The sequence below is a fragment of the Engystomops pustulosus genome, chromosome 6, assembly GCF_040894005.1.
Source record: "Engystomops pustulosus chromosome 6, aEngPut4.maternal, whole genome shotgun sequence".
Lineage (NCBI taxonomy): Eukaryota > Metazoa > Chordata > Amphibia > Anura > Leptodactylidae > Engystomops > Engystomops pustulosus.
In genome coordinates, this window is record NC_092416.1 from 178,224,954 (window position 1) to 178,251,098 (window position 26,145).

General features: G+C 42.4%; 1 protein-coding gene across 1 annotated transcript; it reads right to left on the reverse strand.

The window, feature by feature from the left end:
• Nucleotides 1–347: 347 nt before the first annotated feature.
• Nucleotides 348–21,067, reverse strand: LOC140065094 (uncharacterized). The gene is made up of 7 exons (XM_072112582.1): nucleotides 20,600–21,067; nucleotides 10,716–10,813; nucleotides 9,474–9,785; nucleotides 8,737–9,027; nucleotides 6,912–7,025; nucleotides 1,919–1,954; nucleotides 348–1,000 (listed from the first exon to the last, which is right to left on the reverse strand). The coding sequence occupies exons 2-7, from the start codon at nucleotides 10,780–10,782 to the stop codon at nucleotides 942–944; spliced, it is 879 nt and encodes a 292-aa protein (XP_071968683.1). The 5' UTR covers nucleotides 10,783–10,813; nucleotides 20,600–21,067; the 3' UTR covers nucleotides 348–941.
• Between the last annotated feature and the right edge of the window lie 5,078 nt (nucleotides 21,068–26,145).

Here is a 26,145-nt window from a genome sequence, read left to right on the forward strand (position 1 = left end):
GGTGACACAGATGGGAGGAGCAGTGTGAGAGTGCTGGGAGGTAACACAGATGGGAGGAGCAGTGTGAGAGTGCTGGAGGAGCAGTGTGAGAGTACTGAGAAGTGACACAGATGGGAGGAGCAGTGTGAGAGTACTGAGAGGTAACACAGATGGGAGGAGCAGTGTGAGAGTACTGAGAGGTAACACATATGGGAGGAGCAGTGTGAGAGTACTGAGAAGTGACACAGATGGGAGGAGCAGTGTGAGAGTGCTGAGAGGTGACACAGATGGGAGGAGCAGTGTGAGAGTACTGAGAGGTAACACATATGGGAGGAGCAGTGTGAGAGTACTGAGAGGTAACACATATGGGAGGAGCAGTGTGAGAGTACTGAGAGGTGACGTCGGACCGTCCGAATCGGGGGTCGCGACGAGACCGGGTAAGTAAATCTGTCCCAATATGTGTAATGATATTATATTATAGAAAAGTGTTCATTTGGCAAAAAGCTGGCATTTTCATACTTTTCTTTCTACAGACAACCCTTTAAATTTTCAAAATGAAGATGATTTTTTGTTGGGATTTTTATGCTGGACAAACCCCAATAAGTCACATTTAAGGGATTGGCACTTACCTCAGATCATTATGTGGGTGCTCCATAGAAATATATGGAGGCTTTGGGGGAGGGGCCAGACCAGGGTATATCCCAGTATATAATGATACCATGGGATATGCTGATGCCCTCTGTAAGGACATGGCAGATGCAACGCGCCTTCACACCCCAAGAAGCCCTTTCATCAGCTGAGACCCCACAGAGGGGGAGGTACGGCGTCTGGAAATGATGTCCATAAGTAAGAATGTATCAATTTCACATAAATAGGTTTTCATAATTTAGGATCATCAGTTATCAGTCCAGTGATAACGAACATTGACTTGCTACAAAGTGACGTCATCAGATTTCTCTCGGTTATACATCTTGTGGGGGAGGAGATGTTTTCAACGTTGTTTTCTCTTCCTCATATGTTTCTATTAAAAAAGAAAAGATCATTAGAAGAGACAGGCAATACAACCTGCTCAGCTCCTCCTGCTCTATAACATGCTGCCTGCAGATAGAACACTATGTACAAGCTGCTCAGCTCCTCCTGCTCTATAACATGCTGCCTGCAGATAGGACACTATGTACAATCTGCTCAGCTCATCTTGCTCTATAACATGCTGCCTGCAGATAGAACACTATGTACAAGCTGCTCAGCTCCTCCTGCTCTATAACATGCTGCCTGCAGATAGGACACTATGTACAATCTGCTCAGCTCCTCCTGCTCTATAACATGCTGCCTACAGATAGGACACTATCTACAATCTGCTCAGCTGCTCCTGCTCTATAACATGCTGCCTACATATAGGACACTATGTACAATCTGCTCAGCTCCCCCTGCTCTATAATATGCTGCCTGCATATAGGACACCACATACAAACTGTTCAGCTCCTCCTGCTCTATAACACGCTGCCTGCAGACAGGACACTGTGTACAATCTGCTCAGCTCCTCCTGCTCTATAACATGCTGTCTGCAGATAGGACACTATGCACAATCTGCTCAGCTTCTCCTGCTCTATAACATACTTCCTGCTGATAGGACACAATGCACAATCTGCTCAGCTCATCCTGCTCTATAACATACTTCCTGCTGATAGGACACAATGCACAATCTGCTCAGCTCATCCTGCTCTATAACATACTTCCTGCTGATAGGACACAATGCACAATCTGCTCAGCTCATCCTGCTCTATAACATACTTCCTGCTGATAGGACACAATGCACAATCTGCTCAGCTCCTCCTACTTGATTATAAGAATCTGCATCTCATTTATCCGTGTTCTCCTTGTGTCTTTTGCTTTGGGGATACAAATGAATCTTAGGCTATGTGTTTCCCTTCTTACTCACCTTGCTCTATGAGGGCTCCTTGTGAAATGCGGCGATCTAGAAGGAATAAGACACCTTGTAAGTGATACAGTATTGTCATGGGGTCGGGGGGGGGGGGGCTTGTATTTTGATTACAAATTTTATTAAAAGAGATTTGATGACCAATTGTATCCAATACCAGATGATTGGGGGGTCCAATGCCTGGCCCTCCAGAACAGAAGTTTAAAGAACCAGCACAAGTAGCATAGCTCCGTCCTTTGTGTAGTGGTTGATCTGGGTTACTACAGTCAATTTTACATTTAATCGTCGACATCTATAACCAGGAAACATATTAAAATTTAAAAATTTTGATTTTTCTCCTAAAAGTGGACTTTTACATTATTTTTTTAATTATTTTTGTATTTATTTTAAATAATACTTAAGGCATCCCTGTGCAATATCGAGCTGCCAATATGGTTCTTAGGAGCAGCATTAACAGCCCTGATGCTGGAGGGGGCAGCGGCTTTGGGGTATACAGTATATGAAACTTCACTGTGATTGGAGGTATTTTTTATAAAAAATAAAACTTGACTTTTATTTTATTAACATTAAAATTGTTGCAGGACTGTAAATACAGATGTGATGTTTTTTGATTACTAACAATCTGTCATTTTGTTTGTTCCAATTGGTAACAACGAATCGTGGGATTATAGCCTGGTTTTAGGCTCTTGATAATCCTCAGGATCGTGTATATGTACACTGCAGCCTTCTGCTGCCGTTGTTTCCCCTAAACTTGGAAGACAGAAAGTTTTGTAGCACAATGTGAGTGTGATCGTATTGCACACCTCACACCGTGTCTATCAATTAGAGCAGCTGATGGATATTGTTGTGCCGCTGGAAACCAGTGTGTAACATTAAAGTATCAGCACTTTCTATTTGTTCTGGCCATTCCGATTTTATTCTAATCTTGATGCGGCTATCTAACATCAGCTGGCGGCTGACAATTGACCCTAGGACCCTACGCGTTTCATCATTGCCAAAGATTCCTCAGGGGTCTGTTATTAGGCATATTATAACTAGGGTTGTGAGACATCCGTGCGGCATGAGTGCCCGGTATGTAGTAGCCGTGGCGCGCGCCGGCAGTGTCCTGTTTATATTCAACTCCCCCTGCTCGTCACCGCTGACGAGCCTCCCTTCTGGCCCAATCAGAGAGCTGAGCGTCACTAAGTGACGTGTAACCGGAGCTGCGGGTGGAATGACCAATCACAGCCATGAGGGAGGGACGGAAGGTTCGCGGTACCTCCCCCTGGTGTGCGTTCTTCATTCCCCCAGCCGTGGTACCCTGAGACTTCAGGTATGTACCGTGGAGTGATATATCACTCAAGTTCCAGTATATCTTGATGTGGGCTATCTCCTAAGGGTGTATCTAATTGGGGGAGGGTTTTTTATAATTTGTTTAGATAGGGAAAACGCTGCTTCCAGCGCCTTTGTTGCGGATCCTCCTGGCAGACTTTTGTGTAGAACACAGTGATACCGCTTCTTCGAGTAACAAAATGAGTGTTTTCTTGTACAAAATAGTGCCTATAGTATTCTGATGTTAAATCTTATTTTAATATTCTCTTGCTGGCTTAAATCATTTTTTGGGGGAAATCAGACGTTTATGACAAGGGATGGTTTGCCTATGGTATGTTCGCACAGTACTACCTGCAAGCTCATTCAGCAGCCCCACTAGATAGATGTCCTGTATCCTGTGTATCCTGCGTATGACACCTTGTGGGTACTGCCACCTAATACTCTATGAGATGAGTTATTCGATGAAACTTGCATATGATATAAAGTCGTTCAGGCCAGATGGTTGGACACAATTGATTTTAAAAGTCCACTGGGCTTCCTTCCTGAGTATCAGCTTGTCCCAGTCTCCCCCTCTCCCGCCACCAAGGGAACCAAAAGGAAATTACATTCCGAGGCATAGAAGAAGTACGGCCACCCCGTAGAGGGGGAGACTGGGACAAGCTGATACTCAGGAAGGAAGCCCAGTGGACTTTTAAAATCAATTGTGTCCAACCATCTGGCCTGAACGACTTTATATCATATGCAAGTTTCATCGAATAACTCATCTCATAGAGTATTAGGTGGCAGTACCCACAAGGTGTCATACGCAGGATACACAGGATACAGGACATCTATCTAGTGGGGCTGCTGAATGAGCTTGCAGGTAGTACTGTGCGAACATACCATAGGCAAACCATCCCTTGTCATAAACGTCTGATTTCCCCCAAAAAATGATTTAAGCCAGCAAGAGAATATTAAAATAAGATTTAACATCAGAATACTATAGGCACTATTTTGTACAAGAAAACACTCATTTTGTTACTCGAAGAAGCGGTATCACTGTGTTCTACACAAAAGTCTGCCAGGAGGATCCGCAACAAAGGCGCTGGAAGCAGCGTTTTCCCTATCTAAACAAATTATAAAAAACCCTCCCCCAATTAGATACACCCTTAGGAGATAGCCCACATCAAGATATACTGGAACTTGAGTGATATATCACTCCACGGTACATACCTGAAGTCTCAGGGTACCACGGCTGGGGGAATGAAGAACGCACACCAGGGGGAGGTACCGCGAACCTTCCGTCCCTCCCTCATGGCTGTGATTGGTCATTCCACCCGCAGCTCCGGTTACACGTCACTTAGTGACGCTCAGCTCTCTGATTGGGCCAGAAGGGAGGCTCGTCAGCGGTGACGAGCAGGGGGAGTTGAATATAAACAGGACACTGCCGGCGCGCGCCACGGCTACTACATACCGGGCACTCATGCCGCACGGATGTCTCACAACCCTAGTTATAATATGCCTAATAACAGACCCCTGAGGAATCTTTGGCAATGATGAAACGCGTAGGGTCCTAGGGTCAATTGTCAGCCGCCAGCTGATGTTAGATAGCCGCATCAAGATTAGAATAAAATCGGAATGGCCAGAACAAATAGAAAGTGCTGATACTTTAATGTTACACACTGGTTTCCAGCGGCACAACAATATCCATCAGCTGCTCTAATTGATAGACACGGTGTGAGGTGTGCAATACGATCACACTCACATTGTGCTACAAAACTTTCTGTCTTCCAAGTTTAGGGGAAACAACGGCAGCAGAAGGCTGCAGTGTACATATACACGATCCTGAGGATTATCAAGAGCCTAAAACCAGGCTATAATCCCACGATTCGTTGTTACCAATTGGAACAAACAAAATGACAGATTGTTAGTAATCAAAAAACATCACATCTGTATTTACAGTCCTGCAACAATTTTAATGTTAATAAAATAAAAGTCAAGTTTTATTTTTTATAAAAAATACCTCCAATCACAGTGAAGTTTCAAGCAGGGAGATATTATTTAAGAGTAATTACCGCAAAAAGAAAGAATCAGTGAATATTATACAGTATATGAAGGCGCCCATCAATGGCACATGGTAAATGGAGCCACCTTGTACTTTTAATGTTTAGGGGATATGCAAAAATCCAAAATCTATAATATTGTTCTGCGGCAGGTATTTGGATTCTGACTGTCAGGATTTAACTATTAGAAGTGTCCTCACTGCAATTTTATGCAAAATATGTCTTTTTTATTTTTCAGAATAGAGATTCATACATTGCAATTCCTAGTGGCACCATTTGATATCCGGTGCCATGTACTGGGAAGCTAGAAGAAAAATGTGCCATTTTCTACTGGACTGGTTTTTATGGCTTTTACTGTGCACTTGCCTTATTTTTTGGGTCGGACCGATCACAGGGATAACAAATTTAATGTCTGAATACCTTTAATAAATGTTTTTAGATTTTGCCCCCCCCCCAAAAAAAAAATATATATATAATTTGCATTGACATTCTTATGCAAATTTTAATATGTTGTCAAAATGTTGAGAAAACTACGATTTCAACATTTTGGATGTTAACAATATTGGGTAACTATTTTTGTATTTGGGATGCTGGGGTACATACTGTGATTTTATTTGTTAATATAGTTATTATCTGTCTATGGAAAGAGGATTATTAGAATTTTTGAACTTTTTTTTATACTTTTTACAAAACCCAAGGGGGTCTGATTGCTCGCTCAATACACTGCAATGGTACGGTACTGCAAGTTATTGAGAATATACCGCTCCTCTATAACTGTCTGATATCGGCCATGGAATAGCTGCCACGGTTTGTGTGAGTGTGGCACCTAAAAGGTTCCACATCCGATTGTAACAGATGTCTATAGTATAATGGGATAGAAGGTATCAAAGAAATGTGATCCTGACACCTAGGTTAAAACTTTATCAAACTTAAAGGAAATCTACCACCAGGATGAAGGACTGTAAACCAAGCACATTGACATACTGGTGTCAGTGGTGATCCTCTGGCAGGATCCACTCTTCTTTTATCTTTTTATTTCCTGTTTTTTTTTTTTTAAAGGCTTTTAAAATTATGCAAATGAGCCCAAGTAGATCGAGGTTCCATAGGTGTTAATGGGGCCTGAAGCCCCTCAGACTCATTTGCATAATTGTTAAAGTCTTTTTTCCTTAAGAACAGGGACTAGTTATCCTAAAAAAAGAGCAGATCCTGCCAGAGGGGGCGCACACCAGTATGTCAGTGTGCTTGGTTTACAGTTCTTCATCCTGGTGGTAGACGTCCTTTAAGATTGATGAAGTTTTCACCTGGGTGCCAGTAACACATTTCTTTGATACCTTCTATCCCATTATACTATAGACATCTGTTATAATCGGATCTGGAACCTTTTCAGGTGAAGAGATCCTATGCATTTCGAACAATCATAATCACATGAAAAAAATGATTGCTTGAAACGCGTAGGGTATTCAATAGCCATCTACGGACATTTTAACTAAGAAGAAGAAAAAATATTGTAGAAGAATATGTCTACTGTCTACCCACCTGTCCAGCCCAGGAGCCGAAAAATTGGGACACATATTTTACAATGGTCAATAAGTAGAGGGAAACTACTATTGTAAATTGTGTAAATCGTAGAATGTATTTACCTTTGATTATGGTCATCTTCCTCCTATGTAACAGGTAACCGAGAACGGCAACCACCGCAGAAGCTGCGAGGAATATCATGACAACCGAGACAGTAGTATTCTTGACGCTAAAGGCTTTATCAAAAAAAAAAAAAAAAACTTAATAACTTTTTGAATTTGCTATCTTATGTTTAGAGGCATAGCTCAAGGCTTCTGGGGCATCAACTATTTCTCCTTAATGGTACCAAGACTTGTATCCATGCCAAATCTTAAAGGGGTAGTCTACTAATTTAGGAAAACAACCACTTATTATAAAAAAAAACCAAAAAAACTACCCATTCTCACCTGCGTTCCTCTGCATTCTAATCCTGGCACTGTTTTTCTCTAATGCCTAGAATAAGACTTCAAATTAGCAGCCAGGAGCGCACAGACAAGATGTCCGTTGCTCTGGATTGCTAATTATGCACACCCCCGCACCTCCCTCTACCATGGTGGGAGGATACACCACGTGAGAGGTTGGAATTCATGTTTCTCAGGTGACGTCACCTCCCTCTCCCATACATTATTAGCAGCCCGGAGCGCCGGACATCTTGTCCCTGTGCTCCGGGCTGCTAAATCAAAGTGTCGGTGTGTCAAGATTAGAGAAGACCAGTGCCGGGATCGGAATGAAGTGGAGTAAGGATCCATTTTTATATAATAAGTGGTTTTTTTCTTTTAAGTTTTCTATGCAATCACAAGAACAAGGGTTTGTCTTTCGCATCTAAATATTGCAATAGATTGAATTCATACTGGGGTACAAGGGATCCACTCAGTATTTTGCTAGACCATGGCCATATATACTCTCTATGGGATATATTATGGTTATATATGGCGGTAGACGCACTGTATAGTATAGGGAAGCATTATTCTGACCAATGTATACAAGTTTGGCCACTTTTTGAGTACTTTGGTGCCTATACTAAGGCGCTACATGCCCAGTACTTTGCACTGAATTATTTATTACATTACATTACATTATATTGCATTGCTATTTAGTTATCTCTATGTATGTGCTATGAAGGCAACTTATGGCACTATTATTTAGACACAAAACTGTATTATAACTAGTACTGTATATAGGTATTTGAAATCGATGCAATATTATGGGTATTATGGGGCCCTGCTACTCGCGGGGTCATGTATGGTACACTACTTTTGCCGTGTATGGTTGATTCTTCACAACTACACTGTTTAGCAATGTATAGGATTTATGAGCCCCCTAGTATACGGCACAGAATATGAGCTGTGTCAGACTGGCCCACCAGAGAAGCAGAGGATCCGGGGGGCCCAGGTACTGAATCCCAGAGGTACAGCAGAAGACAACCGAAATTGGAGGCTACTGGAGTGTGTTTTCTAAAAGCTGATGGAGGGATGGGCCTGCAGCATAATTTATCTGGTGGCCCCAAGGCCCGACACTGATTATGACCGGGTAGAGACCAGTAAATCTATTTGCCGATTTTCCTGCATCAAATCGAATTCAGATTTTTTTATGATTCACTTCCTGTTGGGGTATAACCCCCTCTAGTCCTTTTAAATTTTTTTGTTATTTTTTTTTTATTATTCCGGTTGGGGAACCCCAACCCTAGCCCTAAGACTTTGTAGAAAATGAACAAAAAGAGAGAGGATTTTTTTTTTATTAAACATAATCTCACTTTTAGAGGAGTAGAGGGGGCATATACCAATTTCCAAGGAACAAAAAAATTTGCCAAAAATTCAGCGAGGCCTCACCAAATCGGATCTGGAATGATTCACTCATCTGTAATGAGAGACTGGTATCATAGAACAAGTAGAGGGTAGAGGTAGTCACCTGATGTATGTGAGGGGTCCCAATCAGAAGTACATGTCTCCTTCACCCTATAACTACCATTTATCCGGTACGAGACGGAGCAGCAGATTTTCTTGCCCTTATATTCATCTCTCAGTTGCAGAAAACTTCGTAACGTAAAACCAGTAGTTAGTTGTTCGTGTTCCATTGTTCTTTGGCTCTTGTACAGTCGTCTATGTTCATCCATCCAGTCTATTGATGCTTTATATTCACTCTCTGCTTCACATTTCAGTTCATTTTCACTATTTTTAGAAATCTTTGGTGTACATATACCTAAGGTATAAAAAATATACGAAAATTGGCAACTCATTAGATAACTTACTCTGGGGTCATCCTAATTTTGCAAATCCAACTTCCATATATCAACGTCATCAACCATCAAAATCTAGATCAACCAGGGACACCTACTCTTTGACCCAGGCACTGGGACTATGGTAATCTTCTTATATCTGTTATCCATGGCCTCCTTGCTTCTTAAATCAACTATTAAAATAATGCTAAGCAGCCTGAGGGGCTCTGGGGGCGTTACCTTAGCCTGCTCACTCTGCACTTCCCCTTCCCTCTGCCTGATGGAATCTAACACAGTGGGAGGGGGGACACCTGCGCAGTCTATCGGCCTATGAAGTTGGGACTCTGGTAACCCCTTCCTCATTAGCATAATTTAAGAGCATATTTAATAAACTCCTCCTACAATAGAAGAAAAACAAAAACTTTCTTACCAGAAACATTGATCCAGATGTGTCCGCTATGATATCCTCCTGCCCGTTCTTTGGCTGTTATAATAAGTAAATATCGGTGATTATCAGAGAAGCTGACGTTGGCGATGGTAACCAGCACCCATTCTTCTGTCCAGACAATGGAGAATTTCCGATCCTCTGAGATCAGCGTCTCCTGAGTATGCAAATCGCTTTTTATCAAATATGAATCGTTATCCATTAGGCTGATTTCCCCAGGTGGTTTGGTCAGGGTACAATTCAGGGTCAGGGTCTCTCCACATTTCCAAATTTTTTGGCTGCATTTGACTTCAAACACTGGAAAAATGGAGGAACAGGTGAAACATTAACATCATCATTGTTACATGGTCACCATGAAGAAGACAACTGATGGAATTTTTGGTCAGTAGCACCACAAACATATCCAGCCAAGATTATCCCACAGGTGATGTGTGAATAGCCAGTGTTTCCCAACTACCAGACCAAAAATCCAACATGGCAGTAATTCTATAAGGTCTAAGAGGTCTAGGGGCCGCAAGCAAAGTAACCACATGACATTTTTGTATTTGGGTTGATAATTGTCTTATCTATATCTATATCTTTTGAGCAAAATGTTGAAAATTATCTCACCTACAAAAGACTGACCGTTAGGTGCTATCATGTAAATTAATTTCCATGTCTTAAAAGATCTTCCCAGCCCCCCATCCTTTAACAGCAAGTGGTCACCTCTCAGTAAAAATAGAAAGTTTTATAAGGGGGCTTGAAAGCTAGAAACAATAGCTCTACCCTCTGGGAAGCTAGGACTATTTGAGTGCAGAATTGTTAATTATTTAAAGGTGGAATCCCAAGAGAAATGAGTGAGATGATAGTGCTTGGATCCTCAGGGGCGGGGCTTAATGCTCTTCAGACCCACAAAAACATAAATTGCATTCATTTACAGTATTGTAAATTATTTAAAGGTGTAATGCCATGAGAAATGAGTGATGGTAGTGCTGGGAACCTCAGGGGTGGGACTTAATGCTCTTCAGCCCCACAAAAACATAAATTGCATTCATTCGCAGTATTGTAAATTATTTAAAGGTGGCATCCCATGAGAAATGAGTGCGATGGTCGTGCTAGGGTCCTCAGGGGCGGGGCTCAATGCTCTTCAGACCCAGAAAAAGACAAATCGCATTCATTTGCAGTATTGTAAATTCCAACAACATCTACTGTGGTCCCTGGATAACCAATCCATATAAGTATACTTACAGCCACCGCAGAATACTCCATGGAGGATCATCAGTAGGAAAGCTGCAACTGTTTGCACCCAAATCATTTCACCTGTTTCTAGTTTTGTAGATGAGAAACTGTGGAGAGAACACAAAAAACAAAACACATTCATCAATAATGAATGAAAAATAATACATTGGGATCAGGGGAAAGGTCAGGGCCCCCTTAATATCCATCTACATCTTACTAAAGAACGTAAAGCAAGATTATTGCATATTCATAAAAATTGGCCCCAATTTTTCCCCAAGAGACCATCCGCAGTATCCAGGTAAAGTTGTGTCTGAATCTGTGTATAAATCTGCGCATGCGCTCAGCTATTACTGTGATTGGCTGGGGATCATGTGACTACAGCCTCTAATAAATTGGGAAAGTTGTTGTGAAAAGGACAATAAAAAAATAACCACCCACCGGGAGGCCATATAACAATAAACTATATAATGGTGTTTATAGCTGGAATTACCCTTTAAATGCCTCCACTGTGTAGAGATCAAGGATCGCTGTTGTATAGTCAAGACCCGTAACGTTTTAATTGACTTTTCGTTCTCACATTTCTGCCCTTGTTATGTGAGACACAACATAAACCATAGAATACAAGCTAAGACTTCACGTACACAGCGGCAGAGCTAATAATTGATCATCTAATCTGGTTACTAGATAACGGGATGGGAAAAGTGACTCTCTCTGAGCTTTAGCACATTACGTCAAACATATTATAACATAAAGACAACATATAACATAAAAGCAATCAATGTATAGGGGATAACTATATGTGACTGGAATACCCCCTTCACTCATCCTGTATAGTTACAGTGAGACCCCAATAATCAGCAGTTTATCCCCTAAATGGGGCCCAATATATATGATAAGTAATGTTTTGTGTCTCCTGAGGGCTGGTCACTGGTGTGTCGGATGAAGGAATAAGGGGGCTCTACAGTGACTACTGGTTAGAGAGAGGGCACAGTTCTGCCCTAGTGGGGATATTGTGCATAGTTAAAGGGATTCTACCACCTCCCCTGCTGGAATTAACTGAACAGTAATTCCCTGTGATTTCTAAACTACCTTTATTATTTCTGTACATTGAGACGTTCCTGATAAATTCCCATATTAATCCGTATTCTAATGAGGCAGTTGGTGCACCCAACTGTGTCTTAAGCACCCGGAGCACTGATATTCCTGCCTGGACTACCCCCTCACTGTCAGATAAGCAGGAGATTTGTGTAGTGAGGAGCATGTGGTGACACCAAGAGGATGTATGCTTTAATAGCAGTGCTGAGGACAAGCTGGAGTGCACCAACTGCCTCATTTGCATACGAATTACAGTGGGAATAACACAGTGCATTCCTCTTCATCACACTGCCAGCAGATTATGATACTTAGTGAGTTGAGCAATGTCTCCACAAGATGATCATCCACAAGATGATATAGGAAGGCTCTGAGGTGACTACTTGGTGGTGGTGGTGGGGGTAAATATTATTTGGTGTAACAACAATCCTTCTACATGACATGTGATCATCTGTTTAGTCTATATACGGTTTCACATGAACATGGGGTCACCTGCAGACGTTAGTGAAGCTTCACTTGGTATAACCTGGAGATACGCAGACGCCGGTTCCGGGCTTCCTGCCAGGTCTTATTGTTGTGCCAGGTCTCGCTGTAGGTGTGTGGAGTTATTATGAGTCTAATGAAGTTTAACCGTCTCCTTACAGACATAACATTCATGATAAATCCTTTTCCCACAGATACAACAACTGACCAGAGATTCAGAGTGTTTAGGGTTGTGATATCAGTGACCCAACAAGTATCGAGTGATCACACGACCAACTGACACTCTAGGAAAGTAAACAATAGAGTCCTTAGAAGCCACCCGAGGGCGTCACACTGACCAATCACAGGTCAACTTTCATTTTTCAAAAACAGACCAAAAAAATCAGATGCTGAGCCACCACCTGACCCAGAAACAGAGGAAAGTGAATTGTGATTTCATGGGAAGTACAATGTTTACATGTAAGGGGTGATGTCAGATCCCTTTAGAGACAAACTGTGGGCAACCAGCCAAGTCTGACTAATCATTTGCTAACCCATAAAAACATCATCATAAAAAAAGCTGTTTTCAGCAAATACTGTAATATAACCTCATTATTAACATCGGCCGAGTCCGAGGACAATCCATGACACGTACGATCTGTGACAAGTTGGCACCCGTGGCGTCTACGTAATCATAAGTTATAAGTTATAACTATAGTGTAAGGTGACTCCAGTTATACTTGTGTAGTAAAGTTGACAGCAGTTGGGTCTACGTCGTAAAGTTACCGGCAGTTGTTTTCATAACAGGCTCCAGTTATGATCATAGATAACAGCTAAGCCTGTGGTTCACGACTAATGTTCTTGCTTCTCATGCAATTCAAGACCCGTCAAGGAGAATCCTCAAGAACAATTGAGAATTATCTCAACATCATCAATTTCATCCAAGCCATGACGGAATTCCACCGGCACAGTCATGGGATTCCCTACAGGCCTGTACTATCAGGATGTGGCAGGTCTTCACTGTAGGGAATCCTGATATCTATCCCTACATCTACACTTCTGGGAATCCCCTACAACAGAGCAGCAGGAGGCCCTGGTATCTAAATATCCCGACCAAAGCAAAGTGACTTGTAGGCACCCAGAAATTTGGGCCTTTACCCATTGGCACCCCCATCCCTCTCAGCCATTGCTTGTATATGATTTACTCTACTGTCCTACAATCACTGAGTACAACTTTGGTTCCTCAGCTATGTCTTCAGATGCTTCTAGTGTGTACACAATGATTATTTACAACTAGTAGCCGATCTAGAAGGTATCCACCGGCAACATTATGTGAGAACACATTATCATACAGCTACCGCACCCTCTTTACCTTCTCCTGTATTTACCAATCTATCAGCTTCCTCGTAGTCCTTGCCAAAGCCTACCATTTCTGGTAAGCCCTCTCAGGTATTTACTCTAGGTGGAGTTTCATCATGACTATTCCTTTTCTATTCTGTGGTGGAGTGTATCTGGGTCCAGCGAGTTTAGCATAAATATATACCACAACATGATCTGCCATACCGGTTCTGATACAACGATCCAAATTATCAGATATTTTGAGGCACTGTAACCCAAAGCTAAGTACTATCAGGTCATAGAAGCTACTTAGGAAAAAGCGCTGACTACACAATAAAAATCCCACAACAAAAAGTGACGTATCATGCTTCAATACCCAGTTGGAAAAGGTCAAGATGGAAGAAGACAATAATGAACACAACATTGACAACCTTGAAGACATAACTTCAAGACAAGAGGTTCAGAAGACATAATCCTTCCGATGGTCACCACTAGTATTCAATGCTTGACCATAAGAGTCAACTAGTCCTTTACTTCATAGGTCTATACAGTCTTGATGGATCTAGTAGATCTTTTATCAATGGTCTACTAGCTACTGACGGAAATTCATGGGACAACTAGGTCTTGACTTGTTGGATCTATTAGGTACTGATTGGATACCTAGGTCTTGACTTGCTTGGTATTATTTAGACCTTATGGATCTTCTGGGCTTTAACGTGAAGGTTCTTCTTCTTCACTACATCATAAAAATCCCACAACAAGAAGTGACGTATTATGCTTCAATACCCAGTTTTAAAAGGTCAAGATGGAAGAAGACAATAATGAACAGAACATTGACAACCTTGAAGACATAACTTCAAGACAAGAGGTTCAGAAGACATAATTCTTCCTATGGTCACCACTAGTATTCAGTGCTTGACCATACAAGTCAACTAGTTCCTTACTTTAAAGGTCTGTTAGATCTAGTAGATCTTTTATCAATGGTCTACTAGCTACTGACGGAAATTGATGGGACAACTAGGTCTTGACTTGGTGGATCTATTAGGTATTGATTGGATTCCTTGGTCTTGACTTGATTGGTTTACTTGGTATTGGTTAGACCTTATGGATCTTCTAGGCCTAAACTTGAAGGTTCTTCTTCTGCTTCTTCTTCACTTGATGGGTTTAATTGGTGTTGAATAGACTTGATAGATCTACCAGGCCTTGACTATACTTGTCAGTTCTCCTAGTTCTTGTCTTATTGATTTGATGTTCTTGGCTTGAGGTGATAGGACTATCAGATCTTTACTAATCCTTTTCCACTTACCTCCTAGAAGTTCAATGCAGTTGTCTTATATCAGTCAACAAAGTTGGTTCAGGGATTGAAGTGATGTGTCAGCAAGAAGCTTCCAGTGTGTAACGTGGTCAAGGTAATCAAACTCATTTATGTATGAGGTGTAGGCTGTAGATATATCTCTCCTCCCACATACAGAAGCCACGCTGAGCTCCAAAATAACTTGTATGGAAAGTCCCCGGAGGCTTCATAAAGGTGAACCTGGAAATGCCAATAGCACTTGCACAGACAATACTTCAAGTCCATCAGATCCAGACTTAGAGGCGGGATCTTGGAAGGTCACTATACATTTCTATATTTAGTCACTGTGGAATATTTTGGGGCAGAATTATTTATAGATTGTACAGCTCTATGCACATGACTTTGAGGTATAACTTGAGGTGTACGATTGAGTCACTGTGTAGATACCTGTACATGACATTACTTATCCTGTACTGATCCTGAGTTACATCCTGTATTATACCCCAGTGCTGCACTCACTATTCTGCTGCTGGTGCAGTCACTGTGCACATACATGACATTACTTATCCTGTACTGATCCTGAGTTACATCCTGTATTATACCCCAGAGCTGCACTCACTATTCTGCTGCTGGTGCAGTCACTGTGTACATACATGACATTACTTATCCTGTACTGATCCTGAGTTACATCCTGTATTATACACCAGAGCTGCACTCACTATTCTGCTGCTGGTGCAGTCACTGTGTACATACATGACATTACTTATCCTGTACTGATCCTGAGTTACATCCTGTATTATACTCCAGAGCTGCACTCACTATTCTGCTGCTGGTGCAGTCACTGTGTACATACATGACATTACTTATCCTGTACTGATCCTGAGTTACATCCTGTATTATACCCCAGAGCTGCACTCACTATTCTGCTACTGGTGCAGTCACTGTGTACATACATGACATTACTTATCCTGTACTGATCCTGAGTTACATCCTGTATTATACCCCAGATATGCACTCACTATTCTGCTGCTGGTGCAGTCACTGTGTACATACATGACATTACTTATCCTGTACTGATCCTGAGTTACATCCTGTATTATACCCCAGAGCTGCACTCACTATTCTGCTGCCGGTGCAGTCACTGTGCACATACATGACATTACTTATCCTGTACTGATCCTGAGTTACATCCTGTATTATACCCCAGAGCTGCACTCACTATTCTGCTGCTGGTGCAGTCACTGTGTACATACATGACATTACTTATCCTGTACTGATCCTGAGTTACATCCTGTATTATACTCCAGAGCTGCTCTCACAATTCTGCTGCTGGTGCAGTCACTGTGTAGATACATGACATTACTTATCCTGTACTGATCCTGAGTTACATCCTGTATTATACCCCAGAGCTGCACTCACTATTCTGCTGCTGGTGCAGTCACTGTGCACATACATGACATTACTTATCCTGTACTGATCCTGAGTTACATCCTGTATTATACCCCAGTGCTGCACTCACTATTCTGCTGCTGGTGCAGTCACTGTGCACATACATGACATTACTTATCCTGTACTGATCCTGAGTTACATCCTGTATTATACCCCAGAGCTGCACTCACTATTCTGCTGCTGGTGCAGTCACTGTGTACATACATGACATTACTTATCCTGTACTGATCCTGAGGTACATCCTGTATTATACACCAGAGCTGCACTCACTATTCTGCTGCTGGTGCAGTCACTGTGTACATACATGACATTACTTATCCTGTACTGATCCTGAGTTACATCCTGTATTATACCCCAGATATGCACTCACTATTCTGCTGCTGGTGCAGTCACTGTGTACATACATGACATTACTTATCCTGTACTGATCCTGAGTTACATCCTGTATTATACCCCAGAGCTGCACTCACTATTCTGCTGCCGGTGCAGTCACTGTGCACATACATGACATTACTTATCCTGTACTGATCCTGAGTTACATCCTGTATTATACCCCAGAGCTGCACTCACTATTCTGCTGCTGGTGCAGTCACTGTGTACATACATGACATTACTTATCCTGTACTGATCCTGAGTTACATCCTGTATTATACTCCAGAGCTGCTCTCACAATTCTGCTGCTGGTGCAGTCACTGTGTAGATACATGACATTACTTATCCTGTACTGATCCTGAGTTACATCCTGTATTATACCCCAGAGCTGCACTCACTATTCTGCTGCTGGTGCAGTCACTGTGCACATACATCACATTACTTATCCTGTACTGATCCTGAGTTACATCCTGTATTATACACCAGAGCTGCACTCACTATTCTGCTGCTGGTGCAGTCACTGTGTAGATACATGACATTACTTATCCTGTACTGATCCTGAGTTACATCCTGTATTATACTCCAGAGCTGCTCTCACTATTCTGCTGCTGGTGCAGTCACTGTGCACATACATGACATTACTTATCCTGTACTGATCCTGAGTTACATCCTGTATTATACACCAGAGCTGCACTCACTATTCTGCTGCTGGTGCAGTCACTGTGCACATACATGACATTACTTATCCTGTACTGATCCTGAGTTACATCCTGTATTATACACCAGAGCTGCACTCACTATTCTGCTGCTGGTGCAGTCACTGTGCACATACATGACATTACTTATCCTGTACTGATCCTGAGTTACATCCTGTATTATACACCAGAGCTGCACTCACTATTCTGCTGCTGGTGCAGTCACTGTGTAGATACATGACATTACTTATCCTGTACTGATCCTGAGTTACATCCTGTATTATACACCAGAGCTGCACTCACTATTCTGCTGCTGGTGCAGTCACTGTGTAGATACATGACATTACTTATCCTGTACTGATCCTGAGTTACATCCTGTATTATACTCCAGAGCTGCTCTCACTATTCTGCTGCTGGTGCAGTCACTGTGCACATACATGACATTACTTATCCTGTACTGATCCTGAGTTACATCCTGTATTATACACCAGAGCTGCACTCACTATTCTGCTGCTGGTGCAGTCACTGTGTAGATACATGACATTACTTATCCTGTACTGATCCTGAGTTACATCCTGTATTATGCTCCAGAGCTGCACTCACTATTCTGCTGCTGGTGCAGTCACTGTGTACATACATGACATTACTTATCCTGTACTGATCCTGAGTTACATCCTGTGTTATACCCCAGAGCTGCACTCACTATTCTGCTGCTGGTGCAGTCACTGTGTACATACATGACATTACTTATCCTGTACTGATCCTGAGTTACATCCTGTATTATACCCCAGAGCTGCACTCACTATTCTGCTGCTGGTGCAGTCACTGTGTACATACATGACATTACTTATCCTGTACTGATCCTGAGTTACATCCTGTATTATACCCCAGAGCTGCACTCACTATTCTGCTGCCGGTGCAGTCACTGTGCACATACATGACATTACTTATCCTGTACTGATCCTGAGTTACATCCTGTATTATACCCCAGAGCTGCACTCACTATTCTGCTGCTGGTGCAGTCACTGTGTACATACATGACATTACTTATCCTGTACTGATCCTGAGTTACATCCTGTATTATACCCCAGAGCTGCTCTCACTATTCTGCTGCTGGTGCAGTCACTGTGCACATACATGACATTACTTATCCTGTACTGATCCTGAGTTACATCCTGTATTATACACCAGAGCTGCACTCACTATTCTGCTGCTGGTGCAGTCACTGTGCACATACATGACATTACTTATCCTGTACTGATCCTGAGTTACATCCTGTATTATACACCAGAGCTGCACTCACTATTCTGCTGCTGGTGCAGTCACTGTGCACATACATGACATTACTTATCCTGTACTGATCCTGAGTTACATCCTGTATTATACACCAGAGCTGCACTCACTATTCTGCTGCTGGTGCAGTCACTGTGTAGATACATGACATTACTTATCCTGTACTGATCCTGAGTTACATCCTGTATTATACACCAGAGCTGCACTCACTATTCTGCTGCTGGTGCAGTCACTGTGTAGATACATGACATTACTTATCCTGTACTGATCCTGAGTTACATCCTGTATTATACTCCAGAGCTGCTCTCACTATTCTGCTGCTGGTGCAGTCACTGTGCACATACATGACATTACTTATCCTGTACTGATCCTGAGTTACATCCTGTATTATACACCAGAGCTGCACTCACTATTCTGCTGCTGGTGCAGTCACTGTGTAGATACATGATATTACTTATCCTGTACTGATCCTGAGTTACATCCTGTATTATGCTCCAGAGCTGCACTCACTATTCTGCTGCTGGTGCAGTCACTGTGTACATACATGACATTACTTATCCTGTACTGATCCTGAGTTACATCCTGTGTTATACCCCAGAGCTGCACTCACTATTCTGCTGCTGGTGCAGTCACTGTGTACATACATGACATTACTTATCCTGTACTGATCCTGAGTTACATCCTGTATTATACCCCAGAGCTGCACTCACTATTCTGCTGGTGCAGTCACTGTGTACATACATGACATTACTTATCCTGTACTGATCCTGAGTTACATCCTGTATTATACCCCAGAGCTGCACTCACTATTCTGCTGCCGGTGCAGTCACTGTGCACATACATGACATTACTTATCCTGTACTGATCCTGAGTTACATCCTGTATTATACCCCAGAGCTGCACTCACTATTCTGCTGCTGGTGCAGTCACTGTGTACATACATGACATTACTTATCCTGTACTGATCCTGAGTTACATCCTGTATTATACCCCAGAGCTGCACTCACTATTCTGCTGCTGGTGCAGTCACTGTGTACATACATGACATTACTTATCCTGTACTGATCCTGAGTTACATCCTGTATTATACTCCAGAGCTGCACTCACTATTCTGCTGCTGGTGCAGTCACTTTGTACATACATGACATTACTTATCCTGTACTGATCCTGAGTTACATCCTGTATTATACCCCAGAGCTGCACTCACTATTCTGCTGCTGGTTCAGTCACTGTGTACATACATGACATTACTTATCCTGTACTGATCCTGAGTTACATCCTGTATTATACCCCAGAGCTGCACTCACTATTCTGCTGCTGGTGCAGTCACTGTGTACATACATGACATTACTTATCCTGTACTGATCCTGAGTTACATTCTGTATTATAGACTAGAGCTGCACTCACTATTCTGTAATGTATAAGTAATGTCATGTATGTACACAGTGACTACTCCTGCAGCAGAATAGTAAGTGCAGCTCTGGAATACAATACAGGATTTATCTCTTTTTCTGATGAAAAATATAATGTAGCTCATGCAGGAGGTTGAGCCAATAATTCTACATGTAATGTCTATCTTCTCTGGGGAAAGCTTCTCTGCACACATTATGAACATTATTAACCTCTCACTCTACTTGCCCGGGCTCCTGAATGACAAATATGTAGTAAGCACAAGTCGTATAACATCTATAACACGTGTAGCTCTGGTAACACTACCATCCAGGACACAGATACCATGAACCTCTTTGCAGGTTTCATGTGATCTCTTCAGAAATAACCCTTTGTATACGGATCAAATTTATAACCTTAAAAACACGTTAACCCGTCACATACGAAACATGCAGACTGGCTGATAACAGGGGACAATAGCATGCATGTGCTATAGATGAGCAGATTACCTGAGGATCGTTGTGTTCTCTTCCCGCACCCTGGAGGTGTGTGTGACCAGCGGAGAGGTGACGGGGGGCTCACACCAGGGTTAGAGGGTCCCGGCTGTGAGATCTGCAGGGAGGGAATGCTCTGCAATCCAAAGTCCTCGGGGTGTTATAGCAGGAGGCGGCTCGTAATACATGGAGATGCTTTCACTTTCATGTTGGCAGCTGCTGGAGGTCTATTGCAGCACAATAATAACATACTTACCCCTAGCGAGGGCACACGTCCATCCAGTTCTGCCTGTTTCCTGTGATGCTGGGGGGGAGGAAAAATCAGCCTCAGTGAAATTCTTCTCCCCTTTGAAAAGAAATTCCTTCCTAACTTCAATTCACAATAATCCAAGTCCAGAAATCCAGTACACAGAAGCTCCAATTATATTACACACATGAGAGAATTATCTATATTAACTTGTAGTAAAATCGCCCCCTAAGGGTTCACTCCACTGATTCCGGAACAGATGGAACTTTTTTTCTGTAGCAGAGTAGGAGCAAACAATCGGTGCTACTAGTTTCAGCATCTAATATGCTAATAAGGTTATCTTCTGTCAAGGGGGAGGTGCTAGGGTGGGGCAAACTGCCGAGCACCTCCCCCTTGACAGCAGAGACCTTCTTTAATATGAAATTTGTGCCCCCAAATGACCCCAAAGTGACTAATACCTGCTTTGTGAGCACTAAAAATAAAATACTATCTTCTCAGCTAATAAAAAATTTATGAGCTCCTCCTATTTTGCACTCATTACCTGTAGCTCCTCCTACTCTGCACTCATTACCTGTAGCCCCTCCTACTCTGCACTCATTACCTGTATCTCCTCCTACTCTGCACTCTTTACCTGTAGCTCCTCCTACTCTGCACTCATCACCTGTAGCTCCTCCTACTCTCCACTCATTACCTGTAGCCCCTCCTACTCTACACTCCTTACCTGTAGAGCTCCTCTGACTCTCCACTCATTACCTGTAGTCCCTCCTACTCTGCACTCATTACCTATAGTCCCTCCTACTCTCCACTCCTTACCTGTAGAGCTCCTCCAACTCTCCACTCATTACCTGTAGTCCCTCCTACTCTGCACTCATTACCTGTAGCTCCTCCTACTCTGAACTCATTATCTGTAGCTCCTCCTACTATCCTCTGCTAGCGTTGTGTTCTAGTGGACGTGTGGCCAAGGCCTAAGGTTCTCTCTCCTTTATTATTGAGCTGCAGGGTATATAGCATAAGAGGGAGGAGCCGTCTTAGGTACTATGCTTGGTTATGATTGGCTTATGCTAATTTTGTCCTGTTTCCGGATATGTGCGGTTACCCAGGTAGAATAAACTACATATCATGTGATATTAATCTACATGAGGCTCCGGCCTTCCTCGTGGTACATGGAGGAGGAATGTGATGTTCCCTCGTCAAGGCCGTGTAGAGATAATGATGTCCTGGAGGTCACAACACGCGGCCCCATCCTGCATCGCCTCAGAATACGAAAGTGACTTATGTCCATAACAAATAACTCTTTAACCCCTTCAGCCTATTTTCGCCTGTAGGACGCGGCCCCCATTTCTAAAGTCTGCCCTGTCACTATAAGTTGTTATAGTTGTGGATCCGGGGGATTTTGAGATTGAGATCTCGTGACACATTGGGACTCATTTACTAAGGGTCCGAATCACGCACTCTTGTCGGGTTTCCCGAGGATTTCCGATTTGCACCAAATTGCCCCGGGATTTTGGCGCACGCGATCACATTTTGGCGCATCGGCGCCGGGTTTCACGGGACAGAAATCGGGGGACGTGGCCGTCGGACAACCCGACGGATTTGGAAAGGCCACAGGATTTAACCCCTTCCCGACGCGCGCCGTACTAGTACGGCGCGCGCCGGGTCCCGGTGCATGGAGAGGGCTCGCGGGCCGAGCCCTCTCCATAGCCGGTAAGTCTTTGCTGCATATTGCAGCAAAGGCTTACCCGTAACACCCGCGATCGGGTGTTTTCTCCGCGATCGCCGCCGGCAATGCTGCCGGCGGCTTCAAAGAGATGGCGCCGCATGGGCGCCGCCATCTTGTTGTGGATCGCTGCTCCCCGATGACGTCACGGGGAGCGGCGATCCGTCGCCATGGTAACCTCGGGTGTTCCGAACACCCGAGGCTACTTCGTTTTAACCCATGTATTACAATGTGCTAATTGCACATTGTAATGCATGGGGAGTAAAATCCACATATACTGCCATACTGTAGTATGGCAGTATGATAGGATCGATCAGACTACCTAGGGTTAGAGTACCCTAGGGAGTCTGAAAAATAGTAAAAGTAAAAATAAAAAAAAGTTTAAAAAAAAAATATATAATAAAAAAACCTAAAAATTCTAATCACCCCCCTTTCCCTAGAACTGATATAAAAATAAATAAACAGTAAAAATCATAAACACATTAGGTATCGCCGCGTCCAAAATGCCCAATCTATCAAAATATGATAATGATTTTTCACTATGTTTAACCCCGTAACGGAAAATAGCGTCCAAAGTCGAAAATGCCATTTTGCCATTTTGAAAAATATAAAAAAATTAATAAAAAGTGATCAAAAGGTCGCACAGTCCCAAAAATTATAGTAATGAAAACGGCATCAAAATTCGCAAAAAATGACACCACCCACAGCTCCGTACACCAAGGTATGAAAAAGTTATTGGCCCCAGAAGATGGCAAAATAAAAAAAAAATATTTTGTACAGGAGGTTTTAATTTTTTTAAATGTATGAAAACATTATAAAACCTATACAAATTTGGTATCCACGTGATCATACCGACCCAAAGAATAAAGTAGACATGTCATTTGGGACGCAGAGTAAAAGCTGTAAAATCCAAGCCCACAAGAAAACGTCACAAATGCGTTTTTTCACCATTTTCACTGCATTTGGAATTTTTTTCCCGCTTCCCAGTACACGCCATAGAATATTAAATACCGTCACTATGAAGTGCGATTTGTTACGCAGAAAATAAGCCATAACACAGCTCTTTATGTGGAAAAATAAAAAAGTTATAGATTTTTGAAGTTGGTGAGTGAAAAATGGAAGTGAAAAAACTAAAAAAGGCCAAGTCGTTAAGGGGTTAAAATAGAATCTGTGTCGCAAGATCAGCACCGCTGGATCGTGACTGGACCGGGTAAGTAAATGTGCCCCATTGTACTTCAAATTAGTTTAAAAAATTTGGATGAAATCTTTTGTGTTTAGTTATGAAAAAAACTGAAAACTTAGAAACATTCTTTATTCTCACATTTCTAAATCCTCTACTTTTGAAGCAGATAATCATTGCCCCCAAATTACGTCATGAAAAGGAAATCTCCAGGAAGTCCATGTTCAGGTAAAAAAATAAAATCAAAAGTTTATTTAGTCCTTTTTAAAAATAGCACAAAGCACAAGATCATGGAAAAAATAGAATCGGCATCAAGGCAAACAAGCCGACGCGTTCCGGTATTAAACCTTTATTCATGGTTTTTGTGTTACATCAGGCAATATACCTTTTATTCTTATGTATATTAGTATATTATATCCACTGCCATATCATTTCACAGTATTGATTGTAGATGCACACTACTATATAAGGGGTTAGATCCCTGGACCGAAGGCACCAGAAAAATAGGTCGTGCGGACCAAATATATTACCGACAGATTACCGTTTAAACCTGCCTACCGGATCACATGATCACTGAGGCAAATTTAACGCTTAAAGGGGTGTTCCCATTTCTGCAAATTAATGTTATTGCTTGTATAATAAAAAGTTATACAATTTTCCAATATACTTTCTGTATGAATTCTTCACTGCTTTCTAGATCTCTGCTTGCTGTCATTCTATATGAAGCTTCTATGTTTACTTCCAGTGGACAGAAATCTGACCATGGTCACACAGGTGCACGGCTCGTTAGTATCATAGAGAGTAATCAGAGACGTGTCATATAACGAGCCGTGCACCTGTGTGATATAACGAGCCGTGCACCTGTGTGGCCATGGTCAGATTTCTGTCCACTGGAAGTAAACTTAGAAGCTTCATATAGAATGACAGCAAGCAGAGATCTAGAAAGCAGTGAAGAAGTGATATAGAAAGTATATTGGAAAATTGTATAACTTTCTATTATACAAGCAATAACATTGATTTGCAGAAATGGGAATCTTTAAATTACTAAAAACATATGTATTGAGTCATACAAGTGACAAGTCATATGAAAGCCAGGTCAGTTTAACAAATTAAATCCTGTTTTTTATTTAACCGGAATCCGAGTTTGCAACGTAAAAATCCAAATTGTTTTGAGATTTAAAAGGATCCGTTTGAGATCTCCAATTACTAATTTTCTGAATACCCCTACATTTTAATGCACTATAATCCCCTGCATGACAATGCCTCACGCGTTTCGATAGTGCCGATATTTTACCCGCACCGTCTGCTCTGACATCGGACAGACTTCTGATACTTGTTTTTAGCCTATTTGTAGTGCGGACAATATACTCCACATTGCTAGAAGTGCATTGAATTTGGTGACCCACTTGGAGCTGCAACTGAACAACACTAACACCCGTCTAGAGCTTCACATTTACAAAAAACCTTCTGTACCCAGGTAGATTTCATTTTGGTACTTTTGATACAGGCTATGTGACAGCAAATGTAGATGCTTTTTTTGCTGCACATCTTACGTTTTTTTTTTTTTTCAATCATTTCAGACAAAACTGTATCCGTATATAGAATGGGTAAATTTTTATATATAATTTTATCAATTTCTTTATATTGAACACTATATACAGTAGACAAAACTATAGGGGTAGCACAGGTACTCCCGCGATCCGTGACATGGTGCATCAGTGCCCCTCTCTGTGGCGCTGGTGCCCCCCCCCCCTGACCCCAGACTTACCTATCCATGCTCCTGCTCCCTAGGGAACACGTGCACCGGAGCACATGATCACTGAGGCACTTCCGGGTCTGCATTTAATCCGGCGGAACCCATCATTCCACTCTGGATCTTTAAGCCATTCCTGGGAAAAGAAAGTCCTCCTTTGTCTCCAGCGTTCCTGTGTCTCCGGTCTGTTCCCGTGTTCCGTTTCAGTGTATCCTGCTTTCCAGTTCCTCCTCTGTGTTCCTGTTCCGTGTGCCAGTCGTTCCTGCGTTCCTGTTCCGTGTGCCAGTCTGTTCCTGCGTTCCTGTTCCATGTGCCAGCTCCTGTGTTCCTGCCGTGAGTTCTATTGTTCCTTACAGTGCTGTTCTCTTGCTGTCACCCAGGGCTCGGACCGTCTCCTGCCACCGTGGGACTAGTTGCACCAGTGGAATGACCTGGTGGCACCGTGCCACAGCAAGACCATCCTGCTTTGCGGCAGGCTCTGGTGAAGACCAGGTGCCTCTTAGACTCCGGACCCATTTGTCGGCTAGTTCCATCTCATGTGGTGATCCAGAGGGTCCACAGACTCTGAATCCTGACAAGGGGAACTATGTTCATTAGATACATGGCCAATTTTTTTCTTAGATGACTGTAGCAGATCTGACCGGGGGGTTTTATTCACAATATG